Raw genomic sequence first — 25,014 nt, 5'->3', positions numbered from 1 at the left:
AAAAAAATTTCAGGAAATCACATTGTATGATTTTTAAAGAATTTATTTTTCTTGCACTGCTGAACATAAGTATTTGAACACCTGAGAAACAGCAAGAATTCTGGCTCTCAAAGACCTGTTACTGTGCCTTGAAAAAGTCCACCTCTACTCCACTCATTAATCTAAATTAGTAGCACCTGTCTGAGCTCTTTAAAGACACCTGTCCACCCCACAGTCAGTCAGACGCCAACTACTACCATGGGTAAGACCAAAGAGCTGTCAAAAGACACCAGAGACAAAATTGTGGACCTCCACAAGGCTGGAAAGGGCTACGGGGCAATTGCCAAGCAGCTTGGTGAAAATAGATCAACTGTTGGAGCAATTGTTAGAAAATGGAAGAGGCTAAAGACGACTGTCAGTCTCCCTTGGACTGGGGCGCCATGCAAGATCTCACCTCGTGGGGTATCACTGATGATAAGAAAGGTGAGGAATCAGCCCAGAACTACAAGGTCTGGTCAATGACATGAAGAGAGCTGGGACCACAGGAAACATTTGACCTCTGTAGTTGCAAACAAAGGTTTCTGTACCAAATATTAACACTGATTTTCTCAGGTGTTCAAATACTTATGTTCAGCAGTGCTAGACAAATAAATTCTTTAAAAATCATACAATGTGATTTCCTGAATTTTTTTTTAAATTCTGTCTCTCAGAGTGGGAATGCACCTACAATGTGAATTTCAGACCCCTCCATGATTTCTAAGTGGGAGAACTTGCAAAATCGCAGGGTGTTCAAATACTTCTGTTCCTCACTGTATGTAAATAAATCATTTGACAAATTAAAATACTGACCTGATGGTGGCACTAGTTAACAAGTTATACCAAAGTAATTATAATTTATCGTGCATGGAACATAGATGTAGTACCAAATGGCATGGTAACATGGCAATCCATCCAATAGTTGTTATATTTTACTTAAACCACAAATATGAAATCAATGGTGCTGTTGGAGGGAAAGTCAAAGTGGGATCCATCCTCTGTGGAATATGCATGTCTGTACACATTTAGTGTCATTCCATCTAATAGATAATGAGATATTTCACTGGAAAAAAGAAAACTTAAATGTCAGGGGAATCACCAAAGTCATTATTATGGATATCTGTATTGTATTCATTACAATCAATTAAGCATTTGAGCCATTTCACTTAAAAGCTAAAATGTAATCCAGTCACCCAGTCACCCAGTGATCACCCAGTCAGTGGACTTCATTGTCTGTTGACCATGAATATTTGTACAAAATTCCATGGTAGTCTGTTTAATGATAGTTTGAAATGTTTCAGTCTGATCCAGAATAGTAAACCAGGCCACAGGCATGATGATTTGATTTGTACCTCGGCAGTGATGGAGTGACAAGTCACCACTAATGTATGGGCTAAAACGCTGCCTGTTGTGACCCAGTGCATTGTCACTTTATATGAAAAACCCCCTTTGATCTCAGAGAAACATGGCAGGATATGAGATCAATACTTATAACAGGCATCATTCATTTTACATTTCACTGTTCGGGTTTTTCGGGCAAATAACTGCAAAGCAGTTTTCGAGATTTACACTATTACAAAAACATTCACATTGTTGTCTTTTAATAGCAAGTGCAGTTGGTGGCATAGTTTTTGCATTTAGAACTATTTTACTGCCTTATAGAAAATGTCATTGAGGATATATTTATTTGTGTTAGTGCATCTGAAGTTGATCTGTGGTGTACGCATTAGCTTGAGAAGATTCCATTTTGTTATATGCCGTTCTCACTGGGTCTCTCACTAACTACATTTAAAAGTGAGCTATATCTGCCTCCAATGTATACTCAAAATACTTTTGTGTACCTGAATAAACTTCAGACAGAAGTCTGTCCCAAGAGCAGAGCTGCATCAGCAGATGGTGCAAACAATACAGCAATAAATGAAGTTAGGATGGGGGGCATGGAGGATCAGATGAGACAGTGCCAGGGATTTATAACTCATGATGATGCTCCCCTAGCAAAACATGTATCCAATCCAAGCATAAATAACAAATCCACAATCCCTTAAGTTACGGGTTTGAAACCTAGATTTATTTACATGCATTACCATGGCAACAATGCTAGCGATTGGTGCTAGAGCTGATGCAAAAGAGATGTCAGAATTAAGTGTGTCACACAATTTACACACCTTCGTAGCAGCATCTGTGTTCTGAAAGCAAAACATTCTAAGTGGATTATTATTAGAAGGCAGTGTGAAAGAAATCAATCAATAATATTACTTGAATTATATCACTGAAACCATACTAAACTGTGCTAAAGCAGCTTAGGTGAGCTGTGTTGACAGCAGTCTGGTGACACACTGAAAACTCATCTACCAGATGGCTCGGGGGAGGGCTTCAACCTGGGAGCACTTTAATCAATCTGATTAAGGGGAAATGCTGCCTGTATTTTTAGCCACTCCACGGCAGGCCAGTGGCCATTCATTGAATTTTGTTTCATTAGCTCTCCTGTTTATCTCCCGAATGGGTGGATTTACTGTATTAACAGTAGTGAACTAATGTAGGACCAAGAGTAAAGGAAACTGCTCTTTTAGCTGACATGGTTCTTTAGGTAATCATTTTGTAAATAAGATGGCCACTCTATCCAGTAGTAAGGGCTTCATTTATCCCCTGTCTGTGCTGCTAAAACTGATAACTTGCCAGGAAACAGGTGTTACTGTTTTGGGGCTGCAGCCTGGGTCACTATTCGAATACAGTGTAATGCCAAAAATCAACCTGACCTTAATATAAAAATCCCCAAAGACCTGCTTCTACAAAGTTGAGGAGATTCCAGAGGGTTTACTTCAAGCTTAAAACAGTCCTTTAAGTTACTTTAACTAATAAATAAAATGAAAGAGAAAGATTCTGTATGCATCATAAAAGTACAACTTAAATCTCTTTTAAACTATAGTACAAGACAGCTGCTCTGTGGTGCCAGCATCATAGAAAGCTCCACTGGCTCCAGATAATGCCTGCCTGAAACATATGGTTTGTGACCAGCTGTCAACAGTTTACTCATTTACCTGCATTAATAATTATTTTAACCGATGTAATGGAGCAACATGAAAGTCATTGTCAGGAAAACTGTCTTAGATTGATGCAATAATACAGTTACTGTTAACAACACAACACAAAAATATGTAATAATAAACCAAAGTGGAACCATTAAGATGAATAATTAAACATTATTAACAGGAGAAATGGAAAATAATAGCTGAGAAAAATAAATCACCATTAGTATTCCCTTAGCACTGCATGGTTCCTTTTTTAAGATATGAAGTAAAAAGAAAACTACACTGTATGCTGTATTACAGTAAGAAATGCTTCAGTGGTTTTCTTCATCAGTCATCAGTTATTTTCCCAAGACACATTGTGAATGATGTCACTAGCTGGTTTACATTGCACAGTAGTGTTCACTACACCACGTGCCTTATGTTTACACATCAAGACTATGTAAACATAGATGCTTCCTCTCTTTGACGGGGATGTAAACCCCCCTGCGGCTCTGAGACCTGGCCTTTGCTATGACTCACAAAGCAGAGCTTGTTGTGCTTTTCTTTTTATTTCTGAATGATTATATCTTGAAAATATGTTGCTGCAGTAAATGTATTCATAGTAAAAGTTCAAACATGTATTGTGCCCAAGCTGGGTGATTTGTGTGTGTGGATGTAGGTGCATGCATGCCTCTGGGATCGTCACCTGCTCTACTTCAGATGTGTGTTCTTTAACACAGGACAGTGACCGTATGAGGCAATGTGTTTTGGAAGGCCTGAGCCGTTGCATTAGCTTTACAGTATTTCTCATCCCAAATAATTATTAACTAAGGCTCAAAGGATATGGAAAACAGAAAAAGTGAAATCTTTATATTTTGAATATATTGGTTAGAATATTGAATACTCATCCTTTAGCATCACAACCTATTAGCAAGGGCGGATCTAGAAAAACCAGGGTTGCGTCAGGAAGGGCATCCGGTGTAAAACACGTGCCAAATGTCAACATGCGAGTCGTCAGTGTGACGATTTGCTGTGGCGACCCCTAAGAAACGAGAAAAGCCGAAAGTGACTTTCTTTCATTCTAATTTGTCATTGTTTTTCATTTTCATTCATTAATACTGACAAGCATCACATTTTGACTCTGGCCGAGGTGGCACCAGGGGTGGCCAATCAGATCCTGTGGGTGGCTCGTGCCACCCCTGGCCAAACCCTGCCTCCGCCCATGCCCACTAACTTTTGAAGAGTTTTTTCAGACCATATCTGGCCTGTAGAATTTTATGTAATGCTTTATGTGGGAATTCCAAAATAATGTTTTGCTAGAATGATGAGCTTTTCCTTGAAAGAAATGTTGTAAGAGTTTGCTCAGGAGCTACTTGTTTATGTTGAAGTAATTGTGTGTGTGTGTGCATTCTACTATATCATTATAGATTTAGATTCAGTCAAAATGATGCGTATCAAAGAACATCAGCATTGATTTCTGTCCACTCTAAAAAAGCCCCTATTTCATCATTTTGTGATGCAATTGAAAACAGTCAGCCTTAGTTTCATAAATGCCATCTAACCTGCTTCTCTTTCCCAGGTTTGTCTCTCTATCTTTCTAATATTAGCTTGAAATTTTGCCTTTATTTATTTATTTTTTTTACTGTGCCCCATGTTTCTCTTTTACTTTGTCTCTCTTCCCTGTTTCTTTGTTTTCTGAATGTTTTAGCAGCAAAGTATTCTGTTTCCACCTTCTATAATGTGTATTTAACTCTTCAGATTAACACACATCTGTGCTTTGTATTCAGTACATTTTATGCTGCATTAAAGTAAAGAAGTCCTAACATTTCTACAATTAATGCAGACTTTAATGCTAATGCAGGGTAAGGTACCCTGGTTTAACCTCCAAACACCGTATGCGAGCAGACCCTACAGCAGCAGCATCCTAAGCTTTAACAGGACATTGAGTGACATTGAAAAGGACAGATAGTCCAAGAAATAGCAACACAGCAAGGCATGCAAAAGCCCATGCAGCCAGGAAACAGGCCAGTAAACTAGCATCATGATTCACCACTGACCAGAGCAGTGTCAGGAAAAGCCCTGAGGAATCAATCTCTGAAGACTTGCACAAAATGGAAAAATCCTATTTATAGCTTAACTTGTGCCCAAAAATGTCAGGACAGTGTTTTTCCCTGACATCGCCGGAAGCAGAACTACCGAGGTAGATGGAAATGATCCAATTGGAAATAAATTGGAGAAATAGAAAAAAAAAGTTCTGTAAATGTCAAAAAAGGTTTCTTTCATGTTGGAGTTCAACCAGAAAAACTGAGACTATTCTTCATTTAAATGCACCTAGTAAAGGTGGGTAAGAGGAGCTGATGTGAACATGTATGCAAATGACTGGATGCAGATATGGTAGTTGGTACCTGGAGAAATGTGTGTTTTGTTTATCAGTAGGAAATGTGATTCGATGATACTGTAGCTCGTCTACGAACATGGATTTGGATGTCAAAAAAGGGCTATACTAGCATCAAGAGATGAAATCAGGACACACTTATTAGAGTATATTTAATATTTCCACCAAAGCCCAAACTATGCTTTGTTGGAGTCATGAGATGTAAGATTATAAAGCACAAGGAGATAAATGCAACAATTACAGATGATTTATTTTAAGAAACTGTAGCAACAGATGTACACATTTTTACCACTGGCAAGAAATATAAATGTCTTTGCTATGTTGAGTATTTTAACATCACAAGCTTTTTAACCAGTTTCTATTCAGCCCTTAAAATACTTCAGCACAGAAACAACACCAGACTTGAAATATAGCACTAACTGGCACACAATGTTCTTATCCTAGATATTATACTCCCATTAATTCTCTTCCTTAAACCTTTTAAGAGGTCTGTTCAGAAACTACTACCAAGTTAGGATTTGGAGCAAAAATGGACATAATTGAGTTTCATGTGTTCCAGATTTGTCAGTTATCAAGCGTATACTGTTAAAATCATGATAAATAAACAACCATTAATCCATTAAACATTTAGCATGGACATCAATGGGATCAAACACAATTACTGGGTGTCCTGGAGAGTGAGATGAGGGGTATTTATGTCATTTTGAATGAAAACCTATTTGACCAAGCTTTCTGAATTTGAACTTAACTACAGGTTTTCAAATATTTGCTCTCGTATTTCTCCACGGGGGTGTATTGATTTGTGCTCTTTTAGTGCCATCTTGCCATTGGTCACACAATGATTTTGTCAGCATATCATGTTTTCCTGAAGTGGATACTGGCTATTATCTAATTTCACTAATGCAATCATTTTGCTGCCCTGAGGGCTGTATCACTTTACAGTTTGTAGTGTCAGAAAAGCAAAGTTCAAATGACAAATGACTGTGCAAAATGAAACGGCTGGGATAAAATATGTGGACAGTGAGAACACATACTGTGTGTTTATTTAATTCACACAGAGCATTTGTTAATCACACACACACACCCCCTTGTTTTCAATACTTAGTGGGTCTTTACAATGACTTACATTAATTTCCTGGAGGCTTGCGCTAACCTTACTCTAACCTCAAACCAAGTTGTCTCACAAAATTTTAATGATTTGTTGCTGGGCTCTCAGTTTTGGGTCCCCACATGTACATTAGAGAAAAACAAGGCCACACATACACACAGGTAGCTCTTGTCCTAAGGTCTCATTAAACAGCCCACAAGACAAGAGAAAAACTCTTGTTTTATTCATTTTTTCCATTCATACTTTTTATCCTCTAATTTGTTCACTTGTGCTCTACCCATTTTGAACCCTTTCACTATGCGAGAATCAGGGGACACTTCTTTTTTGACAGTAGTTGCCTAATTGCCCACTGTCTCTTCCTCCTCCTTTCTTGCTCCTCTTCTCTTCCTCTCTCTCTCTCTCTCTCTCTCTGTCTGTCTCTAGAAGTGTGACTGCCTGCTCAGCCTGGAAGCCTATTCAGCAGACCAGAAGCGCCGTGTGTGTCAGTGCCTGAAGGACAACATTGACAAGCAGCTCCAGCTTCAGAGGAGGGAGCTTCTTGTTCCGCATTTTGAACAGGTATGGCACATGGACACAAACATCTAAGGGCATTTCCAATCCTGACTGAGGTCAAAGCTGTATCATTAAACACATGGGCATATGGGAATGCATATATTTGTGCATACCCCCATCACAGATGCCCTGTGAACACTCCACACTCCCAAGCGTACACACTCAGCCGGTAACCTACAGTAGAACACATTTCTGTAGCTCGCATTACGTCATTATGCTTTTTCACTTCGGTCTTAGATTTCTTTGGCTAACTTTAATGCTGTCTTTTGTCTGACTGCTTGGGAATAGCTGCTCTGCTTTAGTGGAGTGTCAACTCAGTGCAATTTAAACCCTGTTTGCCTCTGTTCACTTATCGTAAAAGAGTAGATTAGATACTTGCTAACAAAAGCAGGTTTTGGTTACTGTGCTTCATATATCATTTTGCCTGTGCACAATGTTGCCAGCTGTGTAAAAGTGTATACATTGTTACCATTTGAAACAAGAGCCACAGTAGACTTGACAGTCCTGAGAGTACTGAGGTGTTTTCTTCGTATTGTGTGGTAACACTTGTGATACATAAAAACCGCATGTTAAAATAAAATCTCACAAATGTAGGACTTAATGGAAAGCTGTGTTGTGTTGCATTTTTTTCACTGATGTATGTGATATATTTGTGTTCAAGTTTATCTTGCAATACAAAGTAGCTGAGTAGTTGTTGAATTGTTCAGTTGCTTTGTGGCTACAGTAATGTTTTCCTTGAAAATGTCTGTTGAACTGATTCTTTAAAACTATAGAAGATACATTATATTTCTGACCACATACGTTGCATGCAATTTTTTCTGGCACTTGCAGTGAATACAAGTTGTAAATACAACACAGAATAATTATCTTTTAATTTGATAAGTCTGATGTGTTAGCAAATATTTGCTTATTTACATATCCAACAGCGAGAAGTGCCAGAATTACTCCCCTTTTTGCTTTTTGGTTTCTACTAAATTCTGAGGGAACTAGGTGGCTCTACTTAATGTTTCGCCAGCTTGTCACTAACTGCATCCTTTTGCTGTTTGGTCCTGTGCATGTAGCACAAAGTTTTTTGTTCAGCTTAAACAGATCCAGTCGTGAAGTTTTTTGATGCACTCAATCTTTGCTGAAAGAATCAAAGCCAAATTTAATCACTGTTGGAATAAGTCATTAGACCTCTGCTCTCAGTATAGCATGGTGGAAGCACAGGGTGTTGGTTAGGATGTGAATGATCTTTAAGTTCACACTGGGCTTCGGCCACCCTGCTTAAAGGGTAGCTGTTGGAGGAGCAGTGAGTTTGATTTTTGTGGCCCAAATCAGTCATTTCAAGTGTTACCTAGGGAAATCTACTTAAAATATTCTTTTTTTCCCCTTCCTATCAGGTTCTGTAATTGCTATTTAGGGATTTTTTTTGTGTGAAAACTGTGTAAATGAGTGTCAATCTGGCAAAATGATGGTGGACTAAATGGACACACATCCTCTTGAGCGGTATTTAGAGGTGTTAAGGGTTAATAACGTGTTAGTAATGTGCATTTACTTTCATAGATTTCAGCAGTTTATTTTTTGATTAACTTAAATTCTTTTCTTGCTTCTTTCATCTCTAACACTTTTTCCTTTCCTTACTTCTTTCATATTTGATGAAGGGCAAAGACAACTCACTTCAACCCAGTTTGTTTGAGTTCAGCTGAAAGGTGATTAAAAGAGATAAATAATATTGCGTGTAGATGGCACACCTGTTGTACATTAGGGCTCCATTTCATCAGCACTTGAAAGAGAGAAATGGAGAGGGACAAGCCGACAGTCTTTCATCCCTTTCTCTTTCTGTATGTGTGTATTTGTCTGTGCCCATGTATACGTGTGTGTATTTTTGCTCATATGGTTCATCTGAAAAGATACGAAATGAGACCTGATTACCCAGAAGTATAAATGACCCAGAACTTGGCCTGCATTTGAATGTTCTTCAATATTTGAGCTACTTCAGAATAGTTCCTTGGCTCACGATAAAGCTCTTTGTAATATGTAACCACTTCTTTTAAAGCTTCAACTGTTTCCTTTTAAAAGAAAGTAAAAGAAACCTTATAGTGTGCAAACTTGCATGATGAAGGCACCCGATGGAGAGTGTTCTTTCTCTCTGTCTCTCTCATTGGCCAGCTAAATTAGACCCACTGTTGTTTCTCACATCATTAAGGTGGTGTTTTTCAAAATGACATAAGCAATGAAAATGATGTAAGCCTGCTCAGAGATGGTTGGATGCTTTGTGGCAGTAAAATTCAAGTAAGGACAACACACTCTGCAATCACTCATTTTATAGTAACAGTGGGACAAAAGAGACAGTGTCTAGATATGGATGGGTGTGACAGGTGGTTCAGAACTTATTTAATGGACAAAGCATTCTCTGTATTTATAGGGAATTCCGTCTCTAATAGTAAACAGATTTACACACTTTTTTTTTGCATTCGAACACCATTACAATATGGCGAACACATTATATAGTGAGTAGGGGGTGAGTTCAGACACACCCCAGGTCTAAGGGAGCCAAAGCCCACTTTATTAATTCTCTATCTACTTTTGGCCCAGGGGACGAGCACCTCAGTTTTATCTGAGTTTAGCATGAAGAATCACTGGTCATCCAGGATTTAATGTCTGCCTTACAGGTTGCAATGGGAAAGAAAGTTTCTGTTGGATTTATGGATAGCTATAACTGAGTATCATCTGCATAGAAGTGAAAAGAGCAGGAGGATCTGCCCCAGGGGTAACATATAAATGAAGAACAAGAAGGGCCAAGAAGAGAACCCTAGTTACTATAGTGCATTCAAAAATTCTACAATTGAATGTAAAGCATTCTGCTAACAATCCCACAATGCAAAACACTCCATTCTCTCCATCAACTGTGAAAACCAGGGTTAGTAACTTGTTCTCCTCCTGGTGGCTGGTTGCAGTATAAAGCCACTCTAAAATCTCAAAACACAAATCAAATAAATGTTTTCCCAGAGGTCACTTTGTGGTTTTTTTTTATTAGATATGATAATGCTGATGTGTGTACAAATGGTCATTTTCTGCTAACTTTGTTTTTAATAAGTTATTTGTTGATATAAAAAGAGAAATATTTCATTAGATGTGGCAGCTTTGATTCATGGTCCAATGCTGTCACACAGAATCTGGTTGCAAAATAAATACAATGGCAGCCACTGTATTCATGATATTTTGGCATAGCAGAGGAAAGTGATGTCACTTGTTTATATGTCAGTGGTTTTATAAGATAGGAAATTATTGCCACGTCGTTCTATAGCTGTTACTGATGATGCCAAATGCTAGTGATTGGTTAGTTTCTCAAATCTAAATTTTCTGTTCACTACTGAGTCAACTACATAGTGTACATTATATAGGGGCTAGTGAATGAGTAAATAGGGAGTGATTTCAGACAGTGTACACAAAATGCTATTTATTTGCATCTTCACAACAATCTTCTAGTCCTGCTGTGGACATGTGTTATTTTCCCACAAAAACATTTGTTTTTAGATTTGGCCAGTTTAGGGTGGACATGGTTTCAGACACACAAAACATATCACACATAGTGTTATAGAAACAAAAAGACATCATCCTTGCAAAAAATGATGGCACCATCTAAGTGTGTACATGGAAGCACACATGCATGCTCTGCCCTGTATACTGTACCTTCTCTGTATGTTATTAGAACCTTTTATTGTAATCTCTTATTAAATGGAAGTCTGAATGGTGTCCTGAAGGCAAGGGAACGCATGCTTAATCATAACATTTTATGTCTAGACAAATTAGTTCACTTTTGATTGCATTTCTGCAGAGTACCTTAAAGGCAAATAGTTTGTATTCAGTCAACTCCAAGTGTATTTAATTATGTGCAAATCATCTTCAACAAAGGAAGAAAATGCCATTGTAGTATCCTGTCTGTGTATGGGAACTTTTAAAACACAATGTCCTGTGTATTTTACTTGGCATCATATTAGCATCAGAAGTGAGGACCCACTTCCACTGTGTAGACATAGTGTACTGACACATGAAGGTCATAGCCATCCACAGAAGACCATTGTATTAGATAAAAATAAGAAATTTAAACTCTGAATCACACTAAACATGGTGACAATCTGATGCAGCGCCCCCTTGATAAAGATACCTACAAATGTGTGTCTTGATTTAGCACAGGCCAAACTTATAAATTGCTTTTTAATTCAAGCCATATCCACTTGTCTGAGAATAATTAGTTTATATATTGTACAATGTTTTGACATGGAAGAATATGCCTTCAGTAGCACTTAAATAACTGCCTCCTTGTTACCGCTGAGTCTACAGTAGACCTTACTCTGATGCACAGTGTGTATTCCTGCCAGTGGGAAAGAACTGCATCAGAGGAGCTTAGGAAAATTACCTATTGAATCACACATTTCCCCTAGATCATAGACTGCATTTGTCTCTCCTTCACAAAGCTGAGTAAATCCACACTTAGCTGAAGCACGCACTTTACTTAAGGGTTATGCTCAAATGTGCAGAGGAGCAGAATCCATTCTAAAGGGAAAACAAACATATTGGAGGACCAACATCCGTTCCATCTGCTCATGTTACTTTGTTTACTTATTCACTGTTTTCCAGCAGATATGATTAGTCCATTGCCATATTGATGTCAGCAGCTGCCTTACAGTAGTTGCTTTGGACCTTCAATACTTTGAATGCTTTGCTTTGGAAAATCTTGGACATGAGCCCTTTTCACTTGGAGATTTTCTAACTCTCCAGTTCCTCTGAGAGTGGGCCATGATGATACTGTAGGTTGCCAGTTCCAGTTTCGTCTGGCGCTTCAGGATAAAGTCAGCAGATTTTGAACATAGAATTTGATGCAGATGTGCATGTTGACTAATCTGAAGTTGAATAACTGATGCCTTCATCTACAGTAACTGACTTTTGGAGTCTGTCAGCCCATACCCTTACAGAAATAAAGACAGAATAGTCTGACATGAAGTTATAGATACTAAAAAACAACTTGCAGCAATGTGGCCTTTGATGTAGATGGTAAGTGTTCAAGATTGTGAGGTAGTCATGAAGACTGATGAAAGACTATCATGTAGAAAAAATGAACCGTTTCAAGTCTTTATGTACTGTCTGTTAATTTTGCATTATGTTTAATTTTATGCTTATTCTCATTTCAGCAATATATTTAAATTCCAAATTCATTATGATGGTATTGTGATTTTCCAGTTTTAAGTATTTCTTTTCTTTAGAAAAAAGCTGATTATCTGTTCATAACCTTCTGACTACTTATTAATTTAAAAGATATGACAATTTAGCTTAATTTATGCCACTTAAAGCTTCAGTCTATAACTTTTTAAAAATATGTATGTGCTCCAAAACCTACCTTAACATGGAGAAGTGCTGTCAAAGGTGTAGCAGAGCGGGGAGAGGACTTGCTACTGCTATCTTAAACTTGTACCTTTTGTGGCTTTAAGAAGAAATCTGTTCATACAGGCATACTTGCATGAGGCTCATTATTTTAACAGCGAGTCATCACCTTTAGACATTACCAGATTAAAAACTACAGTTTTGATTTTATACAGCATTTATACATTGTGATTATTTATTTCCCATCACACTGTGTCATTATATATACACATTATATCCTTTTCAGAGGCTGACTGCATGGCAGGTTCATTGGATGAAAGGCTAATGTAACCATACTTGTACTGCTTTTGTACTACAAAGTAAAAACAGGAAAGTTGAAAGACATTGTGGTACATTATCAACTGCACAATTAGTAATTAGAGATTTTATTGTGGTATGTGAAATAACAAATCTAGCATATAAACTGTTTTATTTGTTTTCAATTTCATGTATAGAAACAAACAGCCTTGTCGTCTGGTATCCCATAGCCATTAAAAGTCTCTTAGCTTCTTCCTTGGAAAGCTTCCGGTACATGCGTCTCTGGGCAGCATTAGCCACTAAGCTGCTGGAAAAATAAATTTGTTCAGCTGCACACACACACGCCCTCAAATGGGAATTTAAGCAGGACTGGCCATTTTGAAAATGACAGCCGTACTTCATCATACACGGTTAGCATTTGGTGAGCAATACTGGCACTCCTTCTTTACATCAGAAGAGGAAAGTGAATTATCTGCAGTAAAAGTCAGATAAATTATCTACATGAGAGCATAGGCTCACATGATCAGCGGAAAGAGATGGCTGCTGCTAATGAGTGAACAAAAGTGTGTCTGTTGTGGTTTGGAGGAAGCATGTTCTGTTCTCTTTCTCTGGCTATCTCATTTCACATTTATGAGAATCTGTTTAAGCTGCTTAAGTGGTTATAATACAGCATTTACTGTATGCTGGAGGAAGCGGTGACGCAGTGTGACAAGGAGTTTCATTCCCTTTCTGTCTTACTCTTTCTCTCGACTTGTCAAACTGTTTATTCATGATGAAAGCGATGAATTGGATGATCTGTCCTTTCCTCTGTTTCCCATCCACCTCACGCAAATGTCAGTCAGTGATACATGTAGCTCCGGACAGATAAGAAGTATCAATGAATATGCATCTTTTGAGCAGCGTATCTCACTACCAGGGCACACTGCATTTCAAGCAGTAACACAAAATAACAAACAGAAGATATTGATGGCTCCATGTCAGTTTAGAATTCATTAGAAAACAGAATCATTTGTTTTTCACCCATTTGTCTGTAAAGACATGAACTGGCAGTGTCTTGACAGCATCAGCTTGTCTGAATGTGTCACTGTCATACTATATTTCCTTCTGTTCTCAACTCTTCAGAAAAGCAACAACTCTCTCACTCGCCCTGATCAACACATTCTAGCTAATGTACCTTACCTGCTTCTTCAGATTGGATGACACATTCATTGTGTGACGTCATGTGACATCCGTGGCAGCCTGCAGGTGTGTGTTACACTAGTCATTGATAAATAGTAGCAGTACTGTAAGTCAATGGCCAAACGCACCTTGAGAGTGTTTTCTTCAGGATGGATTTTTACTGAGAAATTAAAGATATAGATTAAGATTACATATAAACTGTTTTCTCCATTTGCATATACAGTACATACAACAAAGTGCAGATTCTCAGTCATCCAGGTCATAGTGAACTGAAAAAAGCCTGTAAAAGCCTATAAACAAAGTTTTCTTAAACTTCTAACAACTTTTGTATAATAATTCTATTAATTGGAGCTTTGTGTGACATTAGCAGAAACCAGAGTGTTCTACTGAACTGCCAAATTTACTCATCAGTCAGCTAATGCTAGCTTTGGACTACAAGCTGCATTTTGTATGGTTTCTTGCAACTATTGACTGTATATATAAGATGGACTAGACCATCATGACATCACCCAGTGGTTTTCTGAAGAGGCCTTTTGAAGCTCATGTCTGGCCATCACCATATTGGTGGTGCTTCACTCTGCCCACTACAGCTAATCCAAAAACGGGCAAAGAGGTTGAGCGTGACCAGTGCTCGCTAGACGGCTAGTGGCTAGCCACCTACACCTGTCACACCCTTAATTATGCATAACCTTTAGGCTCAGTATAATTTAAATGAGTTATATAACCCCAAATGTACAGTTGTTATGGAAAAGAAAACAGAAAAATCCATTCTTGGTACGAAGCTGTAAACATGTTTATCTCTGCTGTAAAGTTTGGTGTTTTAATATGGGAGTTTATGGGGATTAACTCCCTTTTGGAAAGAGGAAACAGGATGCAATGGAACGAGCAAAGAGCGGCAAGGTGCGACGTGCAGCATCAGTTTGTTTTGAGTGTCACTTGACCCTCTAGTGGCTGAAAACAAATAAGGTAGAGTTTAATGATTTAATGTTAGTTGCCACAAACTGGCCATGTGATTTGCAACAGATCACAAATTTACAGAAGAAACTAACTTAATGAAAAATGACAAAGACTAAAACCAAAAGTTTTCAATGGATAAGAAAGGGACTGATTTGGACAAAAATGGAGTGATTTAGTACTGGACCAGAGATAGTTTTGTGTTTCATGTGGATTTTACATGATCGTGACATTTCAGTGATGGAACAAGATCTTGTAGAGGATTATACTGGAGGTGAAGCTCTGGTGATGGACAGTATGTTGACACAGTGACAGGTACAATGTATGGTCAATAGGAGAAAGGCTACTACAGGATGTGGTGAGTGACATGGGAATGTGAAGCAAAAGATAACACGTTTCTGAAAAGAGCAGTGTGAGTGATTTTTGACAGTTTATTTTCACTGGGTGTCCAGTGATGATAGCAGAGGGGCCAGTGCGCACTTGTCATCTTATCATAAATGCAGAATTATAAGCAGTATGAATACAAATAGCCTTTTTCTTGGACCCTTCTTGAAAGATCAGTTTAAACAGTCTAGATTCAAGCTCATAAAAGTATCTAAATAAAAAGTAAAATATGGTCAACATATGTAATGTTCAATTTATTTATTTATTTGTTTGCTTGTTTGTTTATGCTGTCTCTGTTTCTATGCAAGTGATACACTTTCCCCTTCATTGTCTCTCACTAGACAAGGGTGAATTCCACAACCCACAGACAGCACCCTGCATGCTATTTTTGGGATGTGTTGTCATTGGAAGGGTGACATTCAGATTTAGAACCGGTCCGAATGGAGCAGATGTGAGGAACTATGCCAAAAATGTTCATAGTGCAGTCATATCACAGTGAAGTTATGACTGCATTGTTCTAAATTGTATCACATGCTTATAAAACGATTTAATGGTTAGAAATAATCTTTCAAGAAGCTTAAATGCAGACTGTCTATGCCCTGTCAGTAAGAAGGTGGTGCCATTTTCTTAAAGCTGAGGCAGTAAAACATTTTTGCTAGTATATACTGTATGTATCAGCATTGCTCACACTTTAGTTCAAGTCTTACTTCTGCAGAGAAATTGTCAAAGATTTGGATTAGTGTAGTAAATAAAAAGTTGTAGAGTGTTTTCTGTGTGCTGCTATTAATTAGAAGGATAGCTAGGACAGCTGTCGTCTGGCTGCTCCAGTTTGTCGGTGACTAAGTGTTGTACTGTAAGTAAATAATATGGATACATACAGTACCAGTCAAAGGTTTGGACACACTTTTCATTCCGTATTTTGTTTTTTGGTTTCTACATTATTTTTTAGATTGTTAATACTGAAGGCATCAAAACTGTAAAATAACGCAAATGGAATTATGTAGTAACAAAAAAAGTGGTAAACTGCAAAATAAGTTTTATATCTTAGTTTCCTTAAAGTACCCACTGTTTGCCTTGACACAGCAGCTGACACTGTGGCAACATATTATCTGATCTAGTTTGTGCTTAGTGGAACCATCATTTTCTCTCCTTATGTTTTTTTATGCTCTCTTTGGTCAGTTGTCCCCATTTCTCCCCTGTCTCATCCTTTCCCAGTTCTTGCTCAGTTCTTTAGCTTTTTAAGCACATACAGTATACAATCTTTCACCTTCCCTCCATCTTTGTTTCCCTTTTGCTATCGATCACTTACCTTTAGTTACACATACAACACATGCTGTGTTTCCATAACTTCAGGGGACATTGCACTGACTTACATACATTTCCTGGAGACTTACCCTAACCTTAACCATAACCTCTATTTGCCTAAAGCAAGTCATTACTCTAAAGGACATTGAGTTCCCACAATATGAATGTGTAAACAGATTTACATCCCCACAACATGAGTACTGCCAGGCCACACACATACAGACACATACACACAGCTAAGCGATGTTATTTATTGTGGCCTGTAGTGTAGGATTAATTCCCTTGTCTACCTTTAAACATTAATGATTTTCCTTTGATGGAGTGGTGTTTGGCTTTATTTTAGCTCACCTTTAACTATTCATAACTGTGTTATATAATGGCAATTAGGAATCAGCACAGGTTCTAGTATACTCTATAAGAGCCTCACAAACGCAGCCCTAAGAAGGTGCAACAGAGCATGAAATCCATTTGCTGTCAGTTTTAATTATGGACAGTCTACACTCTAAAACATGTGTTTTGCTTCACTGAGCATGCAGTGAAGCTGGGATAACAGTTTCATTTGCAAATAAAGGGGGTCTTTTTAGCATTATTAAGTGACTGATGGCAGTAGTGAGAATGAGAAGTTTAACTGCTGCCACCAGTTAACAGGCGGAAGCAGAAACAGAGCACCGAAATCTATTGCATTAAATTGATAGTCTATATTTTAATTGTTAATCATTACTTTATGCTTAATCTAGAAATACCTCCTCAAGAATACCTTTAGCTAGAGATGGTGAGCGAAGCAGTGGCTTGTGCAGTGTAATTGACAATGTTTAAAATAGCTATTTGAAAAGGCCATTACCTATTAGCACATGATATGATTAGATAAGGCCTGATGAATAGCTTACATTGTTCCCTTCAGGTCTGTTACAGACACATGGCCATTGTAACAGACAGAGTTGTTTGCGTGTGTGTGTGTGTGTGTGTGTGTATGTGCGTCTTATTTGGTGCGAAAGACATGGCCCTTAACATCCTGCTCTTTGATAGGTTTTGATTCAGTGCTTTGATTTGTGACAGAGCAACTTCTAAAAATAGCACATAGAGGAAGAGAGAAGAGGAGGAGAGAGAGAGTGATGGGGGGGAGAGCCGCTTTGGTCTCCAGAGAGTTAGTTACATTTGATCTTTTCATAACCATCACTCTGTTTTTAATACATCACATTGCTCCAATTCCTCCTTTCACTCTCACACCTCTGCCTCTCCCTGATTCCATCTTTTTATTTCATTTCCCCCTCCTCCACCAAATCCCTCTTTGCCCCCCTCCCCTCTCACTGTCTTTTTCACACACGTTGGCACAAACGTTATTACCAAGCTTGAGGAGAAACTAGGACTGCAGCAACAACACAGCAGGGAGGAGAAAGGAGCACCGGCACGTCCTGAAAACGGACAGGAAAAAAAAAATCACATTCGGTCACATTGGATCAGAAGCTTGTGTCTATTCGCGCTGCACACATGCATATGTGTGGATGAATTGTTCTATTCTTTGCCATACTCTAGGATACACACCAGTAATAACACACTTTACAAATTGATCCAAGCAAGCATACTGCGCGTCCACATGCCTGTGTCTAAGGTAATGTATTTTATGTTACTGTACTATTGTTATGAAGGTCAAACTGAGAGCTCTTTCAGGAGACAGGTGGAGTCGCTATAGTGTAACGTGTAAGTAGCACTACAGCGTGCTGCAGTCACAACTGTCCTGCAAATGCTGTTCTAGGTGAAGAAGTGACTATTTGCACATTGCTTACATTTAGTGAAGCAAGGATTTAAAAAATACTTTTCTGTTGCTCAATTGCTGTTTTGTTTTGGCTTGATTATTGACTTGTTTTTGAATTACATTACATATTCAAGATTTACATTCTGTGCTGGAATTTTGTTTGTATTGTGTTTATTATCATACAGTATATGTGCAATGAGAGTTTTTTCCTAATTAATGCTTCCTTGAGAATTGGAACGCAGACACTGAGAGAGAAGTATCAGACAAATAGCTGTGGTGTGATTCATTCTTTAGTTAGTTGAGGCTCATGCAGCTCCAGAGGCAGAAATCGTATCCTATCTCTTAGTGCTTACTGTCTATTGAATCAAATCAATTTTCATGGTAAGAAACACGGCATCTGTTGATACAGTATTAGTGTGATTACCGCAAACACTTTTTTGAACCGCTATCTGCTACCTTATCTATGAAACCATCTCGTGTCAGGCATCTTCTTCTTGCAGGGTATTGTTAGAGATGAACAGCCGTTGACCCGAGCAACCAGCAGGTGTTTGTATCTTCTGTCTTTCACTGTCAAATGTTGTTTGTCACACTGACAAGATTAAAAAAAACTTTCTCTGAAGTAGCAGGCTCTTGAGGCTCTTGAGTTAAGTGAGTGAAAGAAGAGTGAGAGAGAGAGAGTGGTCGTGTGTAAATGACAAAGAAAGTATTATGTGGCTGAATTTACCTGAGTTCACTCAGTCACAGCAGGTACATTTGTTTACCTATCAAGACACTGATTTATAAGACTTATTTGTCAGTCACTGTTGAAGCTTATTTGTAGCTATCCTTTTTATATTTTAGGTTGTTGTGCTGTTGTTACATTAACAGTTTCACTTATGGCTGGATGTTAAGCCTCAGTACTTTTTTCAGTGCAACCAAAGTGGAATTGAGTTTTAAAAAATAGTTACACTGAATATTTGGTCAGATTACTATTTACGTATTTATTTATTTATCAGGTATGTTTGTCTACATTGTTACTTGTTAAATACTTGACCAAAAACAAAACATATTTTTCTAACTAAAACACTAGCAAAAAGTGCTAATTTGGTATTTACGTATACCAAAATTCGGGTCTTGTATTGGCATCAGTAAAAACAACAACAGCCCTAATACATTCATGCTTTCATCACTTCACAACTTGATTACTGCAATGCCCTTTATATAGGAATCAACCAATCTCTCCTTCAGAAGCTTCAGTTGGTACGAAACGCTGCTGCTTGTCTACTGTCAAATACTCCTAAGTATGCCCACTTCACCCCTGTCCTTCAATCGCTACACTGGTTGCCATTGCAATTCAGAGTTGATTTCAAGGTACTATTATTTGTATTTAAGGCTATTAACGGCCTCGCTCCACCATACCTATCTGACCTGTTGTCCATTCGCACTCTGCTTAGGGCTCTACACTCCTCAGAGCACGTGTCCTTGGTTGTCCCGCGGACAAGATATAAAAAATGGGGTGAGTGTTCATTTGCCATATATGGCCCTAGGCTCTGGAACTCCTTACCGCCGGAGTTACGGTCCATAACTGAGCTATCGTCTTGTCAAAACTAAAAACTCATCTCTTTAGATGGGCTTTCTGTGTCTAATGGGCTCCAGTGGCATCATGTCGATGGCTTTTAGTCTGTTGTCTCACATTCATACTTTGATATGGAAGTCTCCCATTAGCGTATGATATTATACTGTGTGCTTCTATTTTGTTCTTGGTTTTATTGCTTATGTAGCTGGTTTTATACTCCTAATATATGTTCTTCTGTGAAGCGCCTTGGGCTCCTCCAGAGTTGTAAAGTGCTATACAAATAAAGTATTATTATTATTATTATTATTACTTCTAATAAATACATATTTTGTTTAATTCAGCTGTGTAATTAGCAACCATGTGAACTGAAGCACTAATGCTGCGTGTACAGCGGCTTTAACTGTTTCTTGTGTTTATACAGTATATGATGGAATGTTTTCTTATTGGATGTTTACATTTTTATAGCTTCTAGAAATGTAATAGCTTGTATGGAATAACATGCAAAGCCATGCATCTGATGGCAGAAGCTTCCATTAGCTTGGCTTGATAGTGAGCTGACATTTTCCTGCTCTCATGTAGAGGTCATGAAGTCTCTGCCTTGTTGAGGCATTGTTTCAATAAAAATGGTATATTGATATTATCCAAATCCAGGATATTGTGGCAGGCTGTGACTCAGTACAAACATATCTACTGTATATATAGCCACCCAGTGCATGCCTACAGTACAGGTATTATAAAATATAATGGAACTATCACTGTAGATCATTTGTAACTGAGAAATAGGAACTACTACAGGACACATCCTCTCACTTGTATTGTGTAAATAAGTACAAAAGACAGTGTTGAGTTGCATGTGTGTAGCCCTTCATGCACTGTAAGTTCTTGACATAAGTATAAAACATCAGACCTTATGGTTTTTGTTAGGTAATTCGACACAGTTGCTGGTAGGATTTACAGGAACTCACACTGCTTAATTTCAAAAGAAATGTAAGAATGTGCCAGATTCAAGCATTTAAAAAATAAGCAGAAGTTAAGAAGAAGAAATTAAGAACTGAACTGGAAAATGTGGCTACAGCCCCGCAGAGTACACTTTATAGTACGCCAGCAATGATGACCTTTTACTTTTTGGTTGCTAATGGGGTTAGCTCAGAAGCTGTTGTATTTTTAAAACGTAGTGTTTCACTTTAAGAAAGGAAGTTTCCACCATTCTGCATAGTTTCTGTGTTAGGATACAGTTACCCTATGACTAGATGCACTGTGTGTGTCAGAGACATGCATGCGTGATTTAACTACAAGTGTTTGTGTGTGTGTTTACAGTGGATGTGTTCATTGTGTGCTTTGAGCATCCTGTGGGATCTAGCTGTAGTGCATTAACGTCTTCACAAAGAAATGGAGGGCAAGGGTGTTGTGCAGGCAGAAATGGACACAATACACTGTATGTACACATAAGACTATTTGCAGACACACATCTGCAATTATGGAGGACATTATAGACCAGTTAGTGTGTTTGGTGGACGTACACGTCGCACATGTGCATGCATATGCTTCCCTCTGGGTTCTCACTGCTCACTGGTCTCTTCTCATTATCTCTATCTTTTTTCCCCTCTCTTCTTCCTTCTCACTTGTTTGTGCAGCTTGGGAGTATACCTTCTTAGCCTCTTGGGCATTTGCTCTCTTCCCCCTCTCTCTCTCTTTCTTCCTCAGTTCAATTGGCCTAGCTCACACTGACAGAGTCACACACCCCAGCCCAGCTAGCCAGCCACAAACACTCAGACACCAGTTTGACAGAGGAAGTAGGCCACTTTAATGGGGAAGCGTGGAGTGCCTGTATCTGCCTTTAGTGGACTATAACCTGGAACTCTTGTCAGGTAGGGTTTTTAATAGCATCACTTCATTTCTCATCTATAAAGTATATTATTATTTGTGAGTGATCAGCAGAGAGTTTTCATGCAGATAGATTTTACAGTGCTTTTCTTTAGCACCGGAGGAAACTAGATTTTAGAGAATTACTGCATTTGCTAATATTGTGCTGCTGGATAGGAGGGAGTGGTTTGGTCATATGAAGAGAGGATAGAAACAAGGTAGAGAGATGGGAGGATTGATAGGAAAAGCCAATAAAGGCTTACTTATCAATGAGCTTATTTATGACAGGCTTACCTGGGTGTCACTGTCATGTCTTATTTAGATTACTATAATTTCACCCTTTTTAACCAGTTCCTGCTTTGTTTTTTGCTCTCCATGTTCTTTTTACTTTCTCTTTGTTTTATTCCATCTCTATTTAGACTTCATCCACTTATTTCTTCTTCTGATGGCTTTAATAGCTCTTTTTAACATATGTCCCCTGTATTATCACTTCCCTCTTAATAAACAAGTTAGTTGTCCGTATTTTCTGAACAACATATTATTTACATATCTCATTTGTCACTTTTATTTCAACCGTTTCTGCTTTGGCTTTGTGTAAGTGACATGACTTAGGCCTCCACATAGCTGGGGAGCTGTAGGTTGAGAAACAGAGACACAGAAAGAGAAAAACAGTAAGAAGATAGCCATTAATACGACCTACTCTAAACCATGTTAGAGCCAAGCTGAAAGTGATAGACATGACAGGAGCAAACGGAGGGACCAGAGGGACAAAAAAACAACAGGAAGCACACTGGGGAAAATAGCTTTTCTCTTTTCCTCATTAGGGGACTAGTGGGGTTATTTTCTCCTTAGGGGAAAGAGATACAGAGAATTAGATACAGCAGTGTGTAGGCTGTGTTAGTGACTGTTGATACACAAGTAGGGAGATGATTGCAAATACACAACATAAGCAAATGGCGCCTTGTGTTTGAATGAAGTTTACAGTACAGTAGTAAGATGTAGGAGTTTTAGTAGTTTAAGTGAGAGAAGTAGCTTAACCCCTCCTACCCCCATTCTTCCCTTAGTTCTTTATCAATATCAGACAGTGTCAGTGGCCCTTCCCTCTGCTGCACACACATGCAAACACATAAACAAGACTAAATGTGACTTATCAGCTGGTCTTACCCAGCTAGCTCCAGCTTAAACAAGTGAGATATTTTTATTTGTTATAACTTGAGAAAACCATTGTCACACATGTCACAATCTCATGTTTGTCACCCAGGCACACACACACGAACATACACACATACATGTGTAACTGTTGCACCATTACCACACACACACACACACACACACACAATCAACTCTCTCCAGACTTTCTCAGAGGTCACATTGTCTTCAGCTGCTTTGCGTCATGAGACAAGTTGCGTCAGTGACATTTTCTCTCTGAACCCTGAGCTTCTATCAATAATGCTTTTGCATCTATGGAAGTGATGCTTACTTACCCAGCCCCAGCCACTTTCTCCCCTCTTCGGCTGTCATGGAAAGTGCCTGTTTTCTGTGAGAGAATGGATCTTGATTCTTCTACTGGGAGTGACAGTGTGCCATGTTATTATTATAATGAGTTTGAGGACTAAAACATAAACGCATACACGGGCACATACAGGACGGCTACTCAATCATCTACCAGTTTAAGTTTTAAATATTAATGACAATATACTTTATGCTTATAAATTGCAGTTGACATATCCATGGTTTAACTCACTGTCAAATATCCCTGTGAGATATTGAACCACTGCATTTTTACTTCAATTCGTTTTGCTGACATACAGAATATTCCTGCAACACTGGTACCTGGTAATGCATTATTATTATGTAAATCTGAGCAGAACTTTAATTACATGTTGACAATGATGCCATTGTCTGGTGAAAAGCTCCTGGTTTGAAATATTTGTACTTCACATAATAAATACCAGTTAAAACTAATGTAGACTTACATACTGTATATGGGGCGGCTGTGGCTCAGGAAGTAGAGCGGTCGTCTCCCAATCAGATGGTTGGTGGTTTGATTTCTGGTGTCCCCATGCCCCATGTCAAGGTGTCCTTTGGCAGGACACTCAGCGCTGACTTCCCCCTGGTGGCCAGGCAGGATAATTTATCTCTAAGGGGATTAATAAAATATAATAAATTTAAACAGAATAGGATTCTATCAGAACTTAAAACATTTTATCTCTCCTAGGCCAGCTGTCTTTAAAATCATTTTCCAGGGTTCATCTGGCATTTTGTCTTTGTGGTTTTTTTTTTTTTATCTACAGAACCTTTTTCACTTGTTACCTTGCTCCATCTATGTTTTCATCTTCCCTTTCGGCCTGATCACAATCGAGCGATCTGACAGATAAATGACTATTAGCTTCTCATCTCTCGTCTGTCTGTGAAATCAAGGACAAAACAGGCCGGTGCATATAATGAGGCCATTCAGATATTGATCATCTATATGGTCTGGCCCCTTAACAAGTTATTGGTATAACACAAAGCATGGATCTTAAATCTTCATACCACAAATTTTTCTGGACACTAAATGTCAAAACATGCCTAATTTAGATGGCACAGGCATACAGACATGCAGTAGATACACACAAACATACATCATCTTCGCAGCCACAAACATCAAAATGAGTACCATACAGTAATATACCTCTTCCAAATGTCTTTCGTAATATACAATGTGATTTCAGGAATAGAGAAAATTATGCACATTTAGTGTGTATGAGTTTATGTAGTGGGTGTGTTCCAACTATATGGGGATCACACTCCTCAGCCTCCCCGGGAAAGTCTATGCCAGGGTACTGGAGAGGAGAATTCGACCGATAGTCGAACCTCGGATTCAGGAGGAACAATGCGGTTTTCGTCCTGGCCGTGGAACACTGGACCAGCTCTATACCCTCTTCAGGGTGGCGGAGGGTTCATGGGAGTTTGCCCAACCAGTCCACATGTGTTTCGTGGATCTGGAGAAGGCATTCGACCATGTCCCTCGCGGCATCCTGTGGGGGGTGCTCCGGGAGTACGGGGTCCGGGGCCCTTTGCTAAGAGCCGTCCGGTCCCTGTACGACCAGAGCAGGAGCTTGGTTCGCATTGCCGGCAGTAAGTCAGACTTGTTTCCAGTGCATGTTGGACTCTGGCAGGGCTGCCCTTTGTCACCGGTTCTGTTCATTATTTTTATGGACAGAAATTCTTGGCGCAGCCAGGGGCCGGAGGGAGTCTGGTTTGGGGACCACAGGATCTCGTCTCTGCTTTTGGCAGACG

At 38.8% G+C, this 25,014-nt stretch overlaps 1 protein-coding gene across 12 annotated transcripts in view; it reads left to right on the top strand.

Annotated features, from left to right (window-relative positions):
• The window catches only part of rgs3a (regulator of G protein signaling 3a), a 122,640-nt gene that overhangs the window by 59,707 nt on the left and 37,919 nt on the right, over window positions 1-25,014 (top strand). For 10 of the 12 annotated variants that reach the window (XM_020600858.1, XM_020600857.1, XM_020600861.1 and 7 more), the window contains one exon: window positions 6,950-7,084. In XM_020600858.1, coding sequence (XP_020456514.1) covers window positions 6,950-7,084 — 135 coding nt within the window. Of the gene's footprint in view, window positions 1-6,949; window positions 7,085-17,934; window positions 18,171-21,652; window positions 21,738-25,014 lie in introns of those variants that run through there. The other 2 variants (XM_020600868.1, XM_020600869.1) reach the window with 2 other exon arrangements.

The sequence above is a fragment of the Monopterus albus genome, unplaced genomic scaffold, assembly GCF_001952655.1.
Source record: "Monopterus albus unplaced genomic scaffold, M_albus_1.0 scaffold49.1, whole genome shotgun sequence".
In the NCBI taxonomy this organism is placed as follows: domain Eukaryota; kingdom Metazoa; phylum Chordata; class Actinopteri; order Synbranchiformes; family Synbranchidae; genus Monopterus; species Monopterus albus.
Note: the sequence above shows the minus strand (reverse complement) of the source record. Positions and strands in the feature narration are given on the sequence as shown.